General features: G+C 49.0%; 5 protein-coding genes across 5 annotated transcripts; 3 read left to right on the forward strand and 2 right to left on the reverse strand.

Moving 5' to 3' along the window:
• The first annotated feature begins 594 nt into the window (after positions 1-594).
• POJ06DRAFT_254043 (uncharacterized protein) lies at positions 595-3,778 on the forward strand. The gene is made up of 3 exons (XM_056187717.1): positions 595-1,299; positions 1,350-1,778; positions 1,831-3,778. Exons 1-3 carry the CDS (start codon positions 931-933, stop codon positions 3,337-3,339), a joined length of 2,307 nt encoding a protein of 768 aa, XP_056043072.1. The 5' UTR covers positions 595-930; the 3' UTR covers positions 3,340-3,778.
• Positions 3,779-4,871: 1,093 nt separating this feature from the next.
• Positions 4,872-5,823, forward strand: POJ06DRAFT_189690 (vacuolar protein sorting-associated; the record flags this gene model as incomplete). The annotated part of the gene is made up of 5 exons (XM_056184791.1): positions 4,872-5,092; positions 5,152-5,260; positions 5,312-5,473; positions 5,537-5,676; positions 5,724-5,823. Coding segments are annotated over 5 exons (732 nt in total), but the record flags the coding sequence as incomplete, so codon positions are not given.
• A 58-nt stretch (positions 5,824-5,881) lies between these two features.
• On the reverse strand, positions 5,882-8,154 carry POJ06DRAFT_254047 (Noc2p family-domain-containing protein). The gene is made up of 2 exons (XM_056187718.1): positions 7,043-8,154; positions 5,882-6,993 (listed from the first exon to the last, which is right to left on the reverse strand). The coding sequence occupies exons 1-2, from the start codon at positions 8,105-8,107 to the stop codon at positions 5,917-5,919; spliced, it is 2,142 nt and encodes a 713-aa protein (XP_056043074.1). The 5' UTR covers positions 8,108-8,154; the 3' UTR covers positions 5,882-5,916.
• A 976-nt stretch (positions 8,155-9,130) lies between these two features.
• POJ06DRAFT_254050 (uncharacterized protein) lies at positions 9,131-11,164 on the forward strand. The gene is made up of 2 exons (XM_056187719.1): positions 9,131-9,643; positions 9,697-11,164. Exons 1-2 carry the CDS (start codon positions 9,167-9,169, stop codon positions 10,987-10,989), a joined length of 1,770 nt encoding a protein of 589 aa, XP_056043075.1. The 5' UTR covers positions 9,131-9,166; the 3' UTR covers positions 10,990-11,164.
• Positions 11,165-13,969, reverse strand: POJ06DRAFT_254051 (OPT oligopeptide transporter protein-domain-containing protein). The gene is made up of 3 exons (XM_056187720.1): positions 13,920-13,969; positions 12,980-13,870; positions 11,165-12,929 (listed from the first exon to the last, which is right to left on the reverse strand). The coding sequence occupies exons 2-3, from the start codon at positions 13,865-13,867 to the stop codon at positions 11,238-11,240; spliced, it is 2,580 nt and encodes an 859-aa protein (XP_056043076.1). The 5' UTR covers positions 13,868-13,870; positions 13,920-13,969; the 3' UTR covers positions 11,165-11,237.
• Between the last annotated feature and the right edge of the window lie 114 nt (positions 13,970-14,083).

Raw genomic sequence — 14,083 nt, forward strand, 5'->3', positions numbered from 1 at the left:
CAGATAATATTAATCATGTAGTTATACAAACGGTTAATGGTGGCAACTTAGAACAAGCAAAACGCGATTAAAAAGGTTTTCGATCACGGCCACGATGAGGGCGACTCAGAGTAATTAGATATCTCAATTTGTCGGCTTAAACTGGCGAACCCAACTTGAGAGCGGGTTGCAATATGTATTGTTCTTAATTAGGCCCCCACGGCGATTCTTCGGCTAGTTCTGTGGTTTAATTAGACTGCTTGATTTTTGGATGACTACCATTGTTCCTGCAAACTTGTTGCCATCGCGAGTTCAAGTCGGGTTCGGGCTGGCCGTCTCGCACGATGGCGCTAGTCTGTTTACAGCAGTTACCTTGCCGGTTTGAGCTGGGAAATTTTCCGGTCTCCGGGCACGCGATGAGGCTTGGCCCGAAGCGGCTTAGCGCGAAAACGGGATCATTAAAGATGCGCTAGCGTGCCAGGTACCGAGTTCACGCGGGCAAATTTGCGTACCTGCCTGCCCCTTCGGGATCGCTGTAAACAAACCAAGTCAGGACTATGCCAACTTCTGCGCTCGTCCATCCCGGGCACTAGCACGTCCCCAACTAGCCTTTGCCCGTCTCTCTTTTACTCTCCCGCGCCTTTGTCTTTCTACTCATCGCCGTCGTCGTATCCACTCGCGTTTCTCGCCATCCCGACTCTCGCGTGCGTATGCGTCGCCATACGCGTTCATTTGGTTATAATACCCCCAACGCGTACACCCAGTCGACTCTTTCCTGGTCCTCAGACGCTCGCTGCACCGCTCCATGTTAATCTGATCGGTGATCCATCCACTTTCGTTCAGTTTTCTGCCTTTCAAGTCACTCTTTTACCAGTCGCTCGTTCACTCGTTTATTGCTCGCGTACATTCACGTCTCTCTTTTATTATCAATCAAACACCCTCGTTTTCAGTATGGTTGCTATCTCCTATCTTTCGCTCGGTCTCGTCGCCGTCTCCACTGCGGTTGTTGCCGCGCCATCTGCGATTGGCGTCGACAATCAGTTCGTTTCGCACATTCACTCTCACGCGAAGCGCAGCGTTGGCCATTCTCATTCCCCGCACAGTCACGCCCATAATCACACCAAGCGTTCTACCACCTGCTTATTCCCAACTAATGATGGCCTCGTCGAGGTTACTCCTGAAAGCCTCAATGCTGGCTGGGCATTGTCTCCGGACACTGCTTGCACCGCGGGCTCGTGGTGCCCGTACGCCTGTCCGTCGGGCCAGCTCATGGCCCAATGGGATCCGGACGCTACTAGTTACACCTATCCCCAGTCTCAGGTATGTGTGTGATAATCTCTATTAAGACAATCGTCGCTAACAATGTATAGTATGGTGGCTTGTACTGTGATGACAATGGTCAATTGAGCAAGCCTTTCTCCGACAAGCCATACTGCTATGACGGAACTGGTACTGTCGAAGCCGTCTCCTCGGCAGGCAACGTCGCGTTCTGCCAGACTGTACTTCCTGGTAACGAGGCAATGCTTATCCCGACCGAAGTGACTTCGAGCTCTACTGTCCTTGCCGTGCCCGACCTTTCGTACTGGGCCGCAACTGCAGCGCACTACTACATCAACCCGCCCGGGGTCTCCACTGAGGAAGGCTGCGTTTGGGGTACTACTGCCAATCCGTATGGCAACTGGTCTCCTTACGTCGCTGGTGCCAACACTGACACTTCCGGTACCACTTTTGTCAAGCTTGGTTGGAACCCTGTCTATCTTGAACCCACGTCACCGTACAAGGACACCGTTCCGGACTGGGTAAGTGCAGCTCTGATAATTTCATGACAATGGTTGTTAACAATGGTCATAGGGTGTAAAAATTTCTTGTCCAGATGGTGGCTGCACTGGGCTTCCCTGCGGTATCGATCCGTCCGTGCATGGAGTGAACCAGTGCGATAACGAAGCCACTGGTGCTGGTGGCGGCAATTTCTGCGTCATCGGCGTCCAGTCCGGCAAAAAGGCCACTATCGAAGTTTTCTCGAGTGGCTCCTCTTCATCGAACGCGGAAGTTGCTGCGGCGTTAGAGGCGTCGTCGTCCTCAGCGTCGTCCTCAGCGTCGTCCTCAGAGTCGTCCTTAACGTCGTCATCAACGTCGTCGTCCTCGTTGTCTGAGCTGTCTTCTACCTCTGACACTACCTCGTCGACTTCAACTTCGACTTCAACTTCGACTTCGACTTCGACTTTGACTTCAACTTCGACTTCAACTTCGACTTCGACTTTGACTTCAACTTCGACCTCGACCTCGACCTCGGCCACGGTCACGACCTCGTCAGCGTCCACGTCTTCCACGTCGGCGACCTCGTCCACAGTCTCTTCAGCGTTATCGATGTCTTCAGCGTCTTCGACATATTCGGTTCCGTCGATCGCGTCTACCCCATCGACAAGTTCGACCTCGACTTCTACTTCGTCCAATGCATCATCCACATCGCCCAGTTCATCTGCGTATATCGAGCCTACTACGTCCTCTGTTTCTATTATCGTGGACCCTACAACCTCGTCTTTTGAAATGTTCTCAAGCGAGGTGCCCACTTCGACCGAGGAGACAGTCTTTTCTACCGAGGACCCTGTTACTTCGTCTGAGGGCCTGCCAACCTCGACTCACGGACCAGTCTCGTTGTCAACCACGGTTGCGCTTTTTCCAACCGATATAATTGTTGAGTCGTCGGCCACTGCCACGAGTGCGATCTCGACTAGTATTCCAGTTTCTTCGACTGCCCAGAGTCTGACTGCCAGTTCCACGGCCGAGGAACCTGAAACTTCGACCTCTGCGATTGTCTCATCCCTGTCGGATACAGAGATTGGCGAGCCAACGACGTCGTCTGAGACTTCAACTTCAACATCAGTTATTGTCGTTACCAGCACTCCCGTTCCATCGTCGACACTTTCGTCCAATCAGTCGTCTACACCTGAGTACAGGTCTACGGCTGTGATCTACAAGACTACCACTGCTGTTGCGGAGCCAACGCCTACATCGACATCGACATCGACATCTGTTTCATCCTCTGTTCGACCAACTACGCAAACCACCTTTGTCGAGTCAACTACCACCAACATAATATCCACTGATTCATCCTCAGTTGCCAAACCCGTGAGCACAATTACATCGATCTCTCGAGATGCGCAATATCTGAACCTCGAGCAATCATCTCGAACTACTGCTACATCATCCTCGTCCTCCACCGCGTCAACCGAGTCCTCCATGTCTAACGTCGGTTCTAACAAGAGCTCTGGAAGTGTGTCCGCTGGCATGAACTTGCACTCGCCAGGCAGTGCCACCATCGCGGCGGTCGTACTTGCTGCAGTCCTTATGTTGGCGTAACTCTGTGGATATTAGAAGTCTGCTATTATTGTTTGGGTAAATAGGCTTGGGAACTTGGTGTCAAACGCGTGCTTACTTTTGTTTGGGATATCTAAAAGTTGTGATTATCACTTTCTGATGCTATCTATATATGAGATATAACTTAAGTGATATATGTATTACCACGTTTTGAGGATATGTCATAGGGACTTACGATATCAGTTTATGTGTCACGAAACTCTGGAATTTTTGAATTTGGGAATATTTTGGGTGTAAATTAAATAGAAATATAGAGTAGATGTTACTACGTCAGATTGCTGATGAATTCGACCAAGTTGGATGTTTCTTACTGGTGACGAATCGTGCGTCAAGAGAAACTTATTCGTCACAAGCTAAATCGGAGTTACGATAATATAACAACACATCGCGAAGTGTGTGGCGAGACAATTTACTACTCAGGATGTTATGGAAACGTGAAGCGCAAGGAACATATTCCATGAAATCAAGCTGAAATTCACCGCCCTCGCGCGCTGCTCTGTTGCGGAGGAGGAAAACTGCAAGGCATTAATTCCTAGAAGCATCTGATACAATATTTAATACTAATCATCGAGTGAGCGACAATAAATCAATCACGACATAGTACACAAGACGATTCCCATGTTTTAATGTTTCATTGGTTACAAAATGTTTGCTCTTCGTTTGGTTGCAGCGAAGGTTTTGTTGCTCTTCGGTTGTCATTTCTCTCTTTATGATTTCGGACCACTATGTAAATAATTATGTAATAATAACTTACATGTGCTTTGTAAGTTAACGTACTTCATAACTTAAGCGAGTGAGCCAGCCTGGCTATCCACACCACGCTAAATCATCGATATCACCACACAGATCGATAAAACGTTATTAAGTGATTGAAAAATCGAATCTATGATATTTTCTTAATTAGGTTTACACGTACGTAGAGCATTATGACCCGTTTCTCCGCAAGTGCTGGAGTCGTATGATCAACATTGTACGTCTTTGCAGCTAATCGGTAACTCCGAATTTGGCCTCTATCCATAGCTTGTATCGTTAAGGAAATCCCGCCTTCTAGATCCGTTGATTGAATATCAATTGGTTGTTGCATCGATGATTAAAAGTGGGTGGTTTTTATTACGCGTTTCTTGTGAACTGGCTCACTCGCTTGGGTGGTTCTCTCGCTTATGAAGTACGTTACAATCCAAAAAGAATAAAAAACAGGAGGGAAACATATAGTGAATTGATTGGCGCGCCTTGAAGAGCGAATTAAAGCATAAAAATGAGATTAGAGTAACTTGTAACAAGATTTCCAACAAAGAAACCAAAGAAACAGTGGGTTGATAGTAAGAATCAAAGCAAAGCGATTTGAATATCCTACGCAACGATTTTGCGCCGCGCTAAAGTACGATACCCTTGCATTTCGTTAATTCGTCGGCGAGATATGTATTTACTGCTCGAATGAGAGATAGCCGACGTCATCATATAACTTGTGTCGTTGCAAGATCCAAATTACGGATGTCATACTTCAATCTTCCAAAATGAATTCACAGCAACCTTATGCACCGACCGCGTACTCATCCTCGTCATTTTCTTCCTCGGCCGCCCTCCGGTCGCGAATCCCACTCGATGAGGAAGCACGGCTTTACCGAACGACCGCACAACGAGACTTGTACGAGTCGTTAGCAGAGATATACGCAATTATTGCGACCTTGGATTTTGTTGAGAAAGCATATGTTAAGGATACTATTTCACAAGCAGAGTGAGTACTACTGCTCAAGAACGAGATAACGTGTAGCCTTGTGTTAATTGTGATTCAAGGTACACGCCGATATGTAGCCGGCTGTTGGCGCAGTACAGCACCATTTTGAAAAATCAGGAAGTCGCGAATGAGTTTAAAGACTTGGACTCATTTAGGGCGCAATACGATGTACGGGAACGGTAGCGGGATCGTACTTTATTTCTTAGCTGACGAACTTAGATCGAATACCCATCCGCCATATCGAGGCTGCGGGTTGGTATTCCGGCAACAGTTGAGCACCCGGTGTCTAAGGAACCGCAAATCACGTATCCGACAGCGCAATCTAGTCCGGCACCTAGTCGCTCAGCTGCTTCAGCTAGAGCTGCTGCTGATGCGACCGGCGTAAGTTAACTTCCACTCGTTTGTGTCCGCGTGACAGATCAACTGATAGTTTTTGGCCCGCAGAACTTCATCACATTCATGGACGCCTTGAAGCTGAATTATAAAGCGAAAGACCAATTACATCCATTACTAGGAGAACTGATGACGAGTTTGAACGCCGTCACAACAAAAGACTTTGACGGACGAGCCAAGATTATCGAGTGGTACGTGCCTTATGTTGTAGTGAAGATCCCGTCTGCTGACTATTTAGGTTAATCAAATTGAACTCGATGAAGGCCACGGACGAGATTACGGACGACGAGGCGCGGCAATTATTGTTTGACATAGATCACGCTTACAAGGCATTTTATACCATGCTGTAGTAATGTATCAATATGCGCTATATTTAAATTTACAATGGACTATCCAAATTCATGCACAACCTGAAAATTCTTGTGAACCATTTACTCGTCCTCGCTTTCGTTGCCATCCTCGAGGTCGTCCTCCATGAGGTCGTCTTCGTCTACCTCCTGCTTCTCGTCATCTTTCTCCATACTCCCCCGCAGAATCCGCAGTCGCTCCTCTTTGACCTCGCGCTGAATCTTCAGATACTGCCCCAACGGCGTTTTCTCCCACGCTATGTCATCTAAAAACCGATGAACCTGCTCATGATTTGCAGGGGCAAACTCGACATTCTTGCGGCGTTCCTGAATGAACTTGCTGTTGGTTTCGAGCTTCTCAGCGACTTCTAGAAGCTGCTTGTAGAATTTAAAGTTTTCTCGCTTCTTTCCTTTCTTTTGGCTTTTCTCAGGTGATGCAGTCAATAACTTGTCCTTCCGACGGGCGTAGCGTTTGAGCGTGATCACACAAGGCACGACTAATTCCGGAAAAGAAATGTGCTTGGCGTAGAGACCATAAAATTCAAGAATGCAGTCGATGATTTGCTCGCATACGCCGGTCTGATAGATCCTTGTTCCGAGGTACGCGGCATTTGCGCGGATGTTGTGCTCAAAGTCGAAGGGCGGAAGGGTGGATGGCTTCCCTGGGCGCGTGATGGTTGTGGAGGTCAACAGCTCTGTCATGGCAGGAAGGAGGGGGATATATACGTCCGCGTCGCGAGAAAGATCGGTGAGAGACCGGAAGAGGGCAAATCGAAGTGGGAAATACTGAGCAGCGGGAATGAGTCGCATCGCTCCCAGGGTCACTTGAACAAGAGGATAGACAAGTGGTCGAAGAGCAGATTCCTTGCCTTCCTTGGATTCCTTAGCTGCATCGCACTGGAGCGACAATACTCGGCGCCAAAAGTCAAGAGAGTGGATATATTGCCAGTTGTAGACCGTCTTGTATGAGTCTTTGGTCTTGTGGACGACACTGTTGCGTAGATGGATGGCGAGCTGGCGAATGTAGTCGAACGCCGTTTGATATGCGACTTCACGATTGAGAGAGTATAGGGTGGCAGAAGTGTTCTTCATAAAGTTGATCAGCGGTACTGTGTGAATAGACGTCTGGCGACTGTTCTTCACCATTCCGGCATAAGATGTCTAAAATGTTAGTGCTTTCTTCTCTGCCCGTCCAACGGGGACAAAATACCTTCATGCACAACTCAAGCATTCCTTTGTCTCCAAACTCGGCTGCAGATCTGATGACGACCCAGGCCATCAGACGCGCGCTCTCGTCTGGCGCGGTACTCCAGACGTCGACGACGGCCTTGATAAACTCTTTCACAAACCGCCTGAAACTGGCAAAGTATGGTAGCAACTTCTCTCCAGCAACCAAGACGGCGGTGACGGTTTTGGGATCGCTTAAGTCTGATAGGAGACGCAGGATATTCGAAGAGAGTGACTTCAATAGTGGTGCCAATTGCTGATACTTTTTGCTCGTAGTCGCAATCGTACGCCGGCCACCGCTAGAAGTGATGACCGGGATATGGTGATTCAAGACGTCTGGAAATTGAGTCAAGGTGAGCATGACAATGTCATTGTAGACATCGGCATCAGTGATTGCGTACTTGAACTTCGAAGTTTCAGATTCGTCCTTGCCAACGTGAGCCGCCGCTTTGAACGCAACAGCGACTTGTTTGAGAGCTCGGAGCGACTTGTCTTCCGTCAAGGATTTCCGCCATCTGGCAATGTCTTTTGCAGTGACCTCCTCTTTGTCGCCCACATCCTTCTTGCCCCTTTTGCTATGTAGTTCTTGCTCTGAATCGTCGTCCGATCCGTTCAAGATCTCCTCATCTGCAACTTCCTCGTCCTCGTCCTCCTCGCTTTCATCGCTATGGCTCTTTTCATTCAATAATTCCTGATCGTCCTGATCCAAGAAGCTGGTAAAATCGGCCACATCATCCTCGGCGTCGTCTGCAATCTTTGCTCCTTTCTTCTTCTTGCCAATGCCCGCAAACGCTTCTTCAACATTATTTTCGACACCGCCGGCAAACAATTCTTTGGCGTTGGTGCCTTCACCTAACGCCTGGTCACTCCCACTTGACCGCTGCCGTTTCACGCCGTCACTGGCGTCGCCGAAATATTCCTCCTCGGCGCTCTGTTTCCGCTTGCCTCCTTTCGAGATCTTTTTCTTATAAGCTTGGACCTGCTTGCGCTGGTCGACAGTTCGTTTCAGATGGTTCTTCTGAAACTTTTTCGTTGATTTTTTCACCATTGTGCGTGCTCTATATTGACGTCCTGTCAGGATCAAGGGAACTAACTGCACTGTGATTGTAGAAACTGTTGGGAGGTCAAGAATTTTTTTTCTGCGCCGCGCATTCGCAGGGTAACTAGAACCCTAACCGTATGATGTCTAACGTCAAACGATGTGGTCGGCCGCTCTGGGAAAATTGCCAGTGGGAGAGAATATTCTATTGGAAGTCGGCAGGAGTCGGATTGGATGGTCAGTTGCTTCGACTGGCGCTCTCGTAATTTGAGAGCCCACGGATTGGGTGAGACGCGAACAAACCGGGTGTGCTGGTCGGTATAAGAAAATTGTCACCAAATTCTAGGGCAGTCGTACGCTTAATGGCTGACGATATTGTGAGTTATTCAGACAGTCGCAGACCGAGTGCAGTCCTTCCGGGATCTAGCAACATGCTATACTATATCTGGCGGGTTTCAGGACCACAGTTAACTAATTTTGTGGGCGAGACTAGCTTACGTAACTTTAGCATAAGCCAGTTTAACGGCATAGTTATTTCAATATGAAATACTCTGGCATGACTCCAGGAGCATCGGCATCGCCCTGGACGCAGCCTGGCTAACAAAAAAATACACTGGATGACGTGCGGCTCGTCGGTTGGCGAAAGACAGATACCGAGGGTTTCGTAACCCAGCTACAGATTGCCGGTACTGTTGATGCGCTAGAGATGGTGAACGTTCTTCGCAATGTTCCTAGTCTTCCTCACAGTACGCTGTCAGCAGCGAGTAGCTCGAGTCTGCATGCTCAAATGAGTGAAAATGAGTTGCTGACGTAGTTCAAATGCCGTAAGCCAGTCCATGGGGGAATGCGAATCAAAATTGGTGTTGGGTGGATCGTATTTCGGAAGGCTGAGCCACAGTTGCGATTGCGAGGCGCATTCGTGTTCGTGTTCGTGTTTTGGTGTGTGGACTGCCTCGCATATTCTCGCAACGCCTCCAGCTGGCTCGTAACCATCACGCGCCGAGCGGGACGAGACCCGAGGATCGCACTCAATAAACAGCCACCAGCGACAGCAGCACAAAATACACGATGCCCCTTCCGCCGTCGAGATCGCGCGACGGATTCACGTCAATCAATAGCTTGACCGGCTCGTCTTCGTCTTCGTCTTCGTCTGCGCCGCCGCTTCCAGCGGTCTCCCCGTCGCTGTCCGCAACTCGTTCCCCCGTTGTGCCTGCTCCTCCGCCCTCCTTCTCCCGTGCGACGTCCGCCAACTCCAAGGCGGAGTCGTCCTCGCCCACGCTGTCGTCTGCTAGACCCGCGTCGTCCCAGCAACCGCAGCAATTGCAGCAGTCCGACGCGTCCTCGAGCAAACAGCCCACGCTCGACAATGTCAGCGAGTCCGACGCTGACCCTTCTTCGCCAGGCGCAAGCACATCTCCGAGCAGCCTCTCCGCCCAGATGGCCCTATTGCAGCAGCAGCAGACGCCCGGTGGAGGGCCAATGCCTCGTCGATCGCATCTGAAGTCCCGCAATGGTTGTCTGATCTGCAAGAAGCGCAAGATCAAGGTCAGCTTGTTTGTCCGCGTTTCTGCAACTCTATTGCTAACGATTACTCGTAGTGCGACGAGATGCGTCCCCAATGCCGCAATTGCGTGAAGCACAATGTGATTTGCTCCTATGCGTCGCAAGCAATGGCGTCGCCCGTCATGCAAGAGGCCACTCCAATTCCTCCGTCAGCTATTCCCCGAGCGTCGGCCATGCCTCTGGGCATTTCAGTACCAGTTCCGGGAGTTCTTCCTGGTCTCGCTACGCGCTACTTCGACGGAGTCACACCAGACTCGTCCGTTGCAGCCGCATTGTCGGCGCGATCGTCCGCTACCACATTCTCGACCCCACCAACTTTCGACATGGGTGCAAGTAAGAATGCCAATGGTGCCGCGCCGAACCTCACTGCCCTGCCTGCACCTCACACAGTACTCGGCCAATCTCCGGGAAACGTAATTGCGACTCAGCAGCTGGCATTACTTACAAACTACATTCTCAACACTTCGAAAAGTCTCTCGAACAATTATAATCCTCGATCAGTTTACATGTGGACTCACGAAGTGCCCTCCATGGCTTGCGAGTTCGACTTCATGATGTACTCTATTCTCGCATTGTCGGCCACACATTTGCAGTATCTGCGGAATGACTTTTCTTACGAGAACATTGCCGTTTATTACCGTCACCGAGCCATTGAGTCGTTCCGACGAGGAATTTCGTCCGACGACCTCGAAAAGACACCGACCATGCTGGAGGCCTTGATTATTGCTGGCGCTCTTGTTTCGATCGACGCGTTTGCTTACATCGAGCAGTCAGAGTACGCTAATAATCGCGCGGTCACAATCGACCGATGGCTGCCACTTCTTCTTGGAATAAAGGCCGTTGTGATCGAATCCGACAATATGAACGAGGGCCACCTGTCGCTCCACTGGAATCCTCATATCCACTTCCTCCCCGTCGGCGAGCGATCATTGCTGTACCTGTCCAATCTAATCGACAAAAGAGCAACCGAATTGAACCAACGCGAGCTGACGTACCTCTGCGAACGGCCGATCCGGGTCCTTGAGCAGCTAATCACATTCAATGACACCGAATTCGTGGAACTCGGCGCTGGTTTAACTCGGTACATCATGACCTGGCCATTCGTCTGTTCCGACGAATTCATCCAGAAACTGAAAAACCACGAACTAGTACCCCTTGCCATTTACGTGCACTACCTCGCTGTTATGAGTTTCACAAAAGTTTGGTGGCAGGAGTTGCGCGTTAAGAATGACGTCAGGATGATTTGTAAAATTTTGGGGCCGGATTGGGAGCCCTGGTTGGAGTGGCCGAAAGCGTACTTCGATTTCGACTTGTGGGCGGATGATTAACTTTTGTATGTTGTCTTAATTTTTATGATATCTGGGATTGGTGCATGTGGGTTTCGTTTGGTTTTTGATTCTTTCTTGTCTGGTGGGTATATGTCGAGGACTGTATGCTAAAAGGGACTGATGGATATAGATAGTTTGCAATGACGCAATAAAATGGCTGAATTAGGAACATTCTTAGCATCTTCATTTATTGAACTTGTCGTACATGACCATTACTATCTGCTGACAACAACCCGGTCAGTGGCACATTAAAAGAACTCGCCCACTTTAACACCAAATCCGTCTGGCGGAATCTCATACAAGGCAGCACTCCGCTCGAAATCCACTCCCGCATTCTGAATCTTATTCCCCCACCACGGAAACGTTGTCCTCGTATATTGCAACGCCAAGAAAATCAACATTCCAGAAAACGCGACCCCAGCCGACAATGCGCTTGTAAGCACATAGTTGTATTTGGCCCACCACGCGAGATACCGTCGCTTGATGTACCACATAAAGGCGAAGCCTGCGTATAAGCCCGGCGTGTAGTACGTCAGATTGTAGGTGGCCCCCCACCTCCCGAATCCGGAGAGAATTAGTACGGGGTGGAAGAATTTCATATGTCTGGGAATGTACACACGCATTGCCCAGCACACGAACGCAAGGATTGCGCCCATGAGGAAACAATACTTCATCTCAGGGTACAGCGCGTTGAACATCCGGACTGGGCCAATCACGCCGAGCATTAACGTGTCCGCGTACAAAGACCTCGGAAAAGTGCACACGAACCTGTCCTCCTGAGTAACGCTGCACAAGTCCGGGACTGAATCGATGAGGAACTGAACTGCACCGATTGTAACCAGGGTCTGAATTACTGTCGCGAGAAGCTGTGCACGGAAGAGAGAGCGAGGCGGAAGCTTGACGTAATGTGCCATTTTCTGGTCTGAAATATAACTCTCTGCTTGATCGTCAATATTCCATCCATAGACTCGGCACAGCATGTTGGCCATTCCGTTGCCCGGGACCATGTATCCTGTGACGATTACCGCGAGATTAGAGAAGCCTAGTTGGTAACCGGTAGTCGCGTAGATTAAGCTGCCGGGAATGAGCATCACGATGCTGATGATCACAATAACAATAATAGACCAGACCGGAGTACCGGTCGGATAGATCGTTATTGCAATAATTCCAGCTGCCAACGAAATCACAAAGATAATACCGAACCACCAGTCTGGTACTTCTGGGTAGACGGCCATCATACGCGAAATAGGATCTTGGTATAACTCGAGATTGTGGCGCTTAGGATGGCGAATCGTGAGGTAGAACCCTTTGATCGCATCCCAAATTAACTTTCGCTCGGTCAAGATCACATATGTCAATGCAAGCGTATAGATCGCAAAGCCAGCACCAGTACCGATCAAGTTGCCAATCGAAATATACGGAGGAGAATAATTCCTGTATCCCTCAACCGAGAATTGATTATTCTCAAGCACGCGCGAAAGGTTGTACTCCTTTCCCATGCTATCAAACACTTCGTTGGAGTTAATAGGCAGGTATCCGGTCCACCTATAATTCGTCCAGTACATAGCAGCCATCATAACCGCCCCGAGAAGGAGTCCAACATATCGATTGACCAGAGAAAAGAATGGCACAACCAGCGGTGACGAGTAATTCACGACAGCCCAATCGAATGTGCTGATTGGATTGAATCCCAGGCCGAGATACGATCCAGTGATTATGGCCAGGTTGACATTGGTCGGCGCGATCCAAGTCATCCAGTTGAACGTCGAAGTCGCTTTAAAGATGTAATTGGGAATAAAGAAGTATGCGAACGAGGCGGCCAGCAAAACGAAAAAGAACTTGTACTTCGAGATCGTCCAGCCATTGATGGAAGCTTTTCTCTCCGGCATCAGCAAAGCGCGGTTCAGAGCTAGCGTCGGTAGAATTGTGGGCCACACTGCCTTCAAGAATTAAAACTTGTAAACCTTGTAATTAAAAGAAATTCCGGTACCTTCACTGGATAGATAACCCATCGTCGCAAAAGACCAGCGAGACCGAATCCAAAAAACAATGTTGAAAAGTTCATGAGAAAGATAAATCCAAACGTTATGTACTTCTGACCGAAAAATAGGTCGAGTCGCATGGCGAGCGTATATGACATGAAATTCGAACTGCCTGCAGCAATATTCACCATAATAGTTGCAAGCATCTGTTCCTTGTGGTTCCATGGACCGGGATTAAGAGAATGTCGTTTTCCTCGGAATGTGAATCCCCAGTCTGGCAGTAGTTGCATGAGTTTACCACAGGGGTAGAGCAACAATTGGATGACTGTCGACTGAATGCTAAGTCGAGGCTGACGTTGCTGGAAAAATTCGTTGACGAAGGCACCAATAGTAACCCAAACTATCCCCAGAAAGTAAGCACGAAAAGTCTCAACAGGTACGTTGGGATCGTCGAACGGATCACAAACAGCGCGTACTTCCGGGTACGGAGAGTAATGCGCAATCATTGCCGCCTCGATCTTGACATCAAGCTCATAAGTATCAGGATCCTCCTTGCCTCCTTCGCCATCTATGAGAGCCTTAATTGCATCCAACGTCGGAGTGGGAAAATTCACGTCATCATCATGATACACAATCGCATCCCGCAGGATCTCAAGTCCTTCTTCCAGCGTCATGTTTTCAACCTTGGCATACAAAAATTCACACGACGAGTCAAGAAACTCGTCGTCGTCCTCTTCAGCTGTCATAGTCTTCAACTTGATTCGGCGAATAACTCGATTGCGCTTGTCAAGAGTCTGCTCCCTTACATCGACAAATTTTTCGTCACCCAGACTCTCGATGGTATCGACTACCGTGATCTCAACCGCCTTGCCGTCTCCGAGTGATTTCTCCGTCATTTTCTGCCGTACATGTTAGCTGGTGTTAATTGCAAACAGGCACAATACATACATCAGTCTCTGAGAACAACTTCTGGAACAGATTCGTGTAGAGTCCTGCAGTATTGCAGCGATTTGTCAAGGTTGTGTGGCTATTTCGGCTGCTCCTTCGCAATCTCACCTGCTGTGTATCTCAGAGTATTTATAACTTTGAGGTTCATATCTCGCTTAAAGGGC

This window comes from Lipomyces tetrasporus (genome assembly GCF_029532465.1).
Source record: "Lipomyces tetrasporus strain NRRL Y-64009 chromosome Unknown POJ06scaffold_6, whole genome shotgun sequence".
Classification (NCBI taxonomy): Eukaryota; Fungi; Ascomycota; class Lipomycetes; order Lipomycetales; family Lipomycetaceae; genus Lipomyces; species Lipomyces tetrasporus.

What these genes read in the sequence shown, in the direction of transcription:
- POJ06DRAFT_254043 (XM_056187717.1), top strand. Translation starts at nt 931, where the DNA reads ATGGTTGCTATCTCCTATCTTTCGCTCGGTCTCGTCGCCGTCTCCACT. An exon ending in ACACCTATCCCCAGTCTCAG is followed by an intron (nt 1,300 to 1,349) that starts GTATGTGTGTGA and finishes AACAATGTATAG; the next exon opens with TATGGTGGCTTGTACTGTGA. An exon ending in AGGACACCGTTCCGGACTGG is followed by an intron (nt 1,779 to 1,830) that starts GTAAGTGCAGCT and finishes CAATGGTCATAG; the next exon opens with GGTGTAAAAATTTCTTGTCC.
- POJ06DRAFT_254047 (XM_056187718.1), bottom strand. Translation starts at nt 8,107, where the DNA reads ATGGTGAAAAAATCAACGAAAAAGTTTCAGAAGAACCATCTGAAACGA. An exon ending in TGCTTGAGTTGTGCATGAAG is followed by an intron (nt 6,994 to 7,042) that starts GTATTTTGTCCC and finishes CTAACATTTTAG; the next exon opens with ACATCTTATGCCGGAATGGT.
- POJ06DRAFT_254050 (XM_056187719.1), top strand. Translation starts at nt 9,167, where the DNA reads ATGCCCCTTCCGCCGTCGAGATCGCGCGACGGATTCACGTCAATCAAT. An exon ending in GCAAGAAGCGCAAGATCAAG is followed by an intron (nt 9,644 to 9,696) that starts GTCAGCTTGTTT and finishes GATTACTCGTAG; the next exon opens with TGCGACGAGATGCGTCCCCA.
- POJ06DRAFT_254051 (XM_056187720.1), bottom strand. Translation starts at nt 13,867, where the DNA reads ATGACGGAGAAATCACTCGGAGACGGCAAGGCGGTTGAGATCACGGTA. An exon ending in GGGTTATCTATCCAGTGAAG is followed by an intron (nt 12,930 to 12,979) that starts GTACCGGAATTT and finishes TAATTCTTGAAG; the next exon opens with GCAGTGTGGCCCACAATTCT.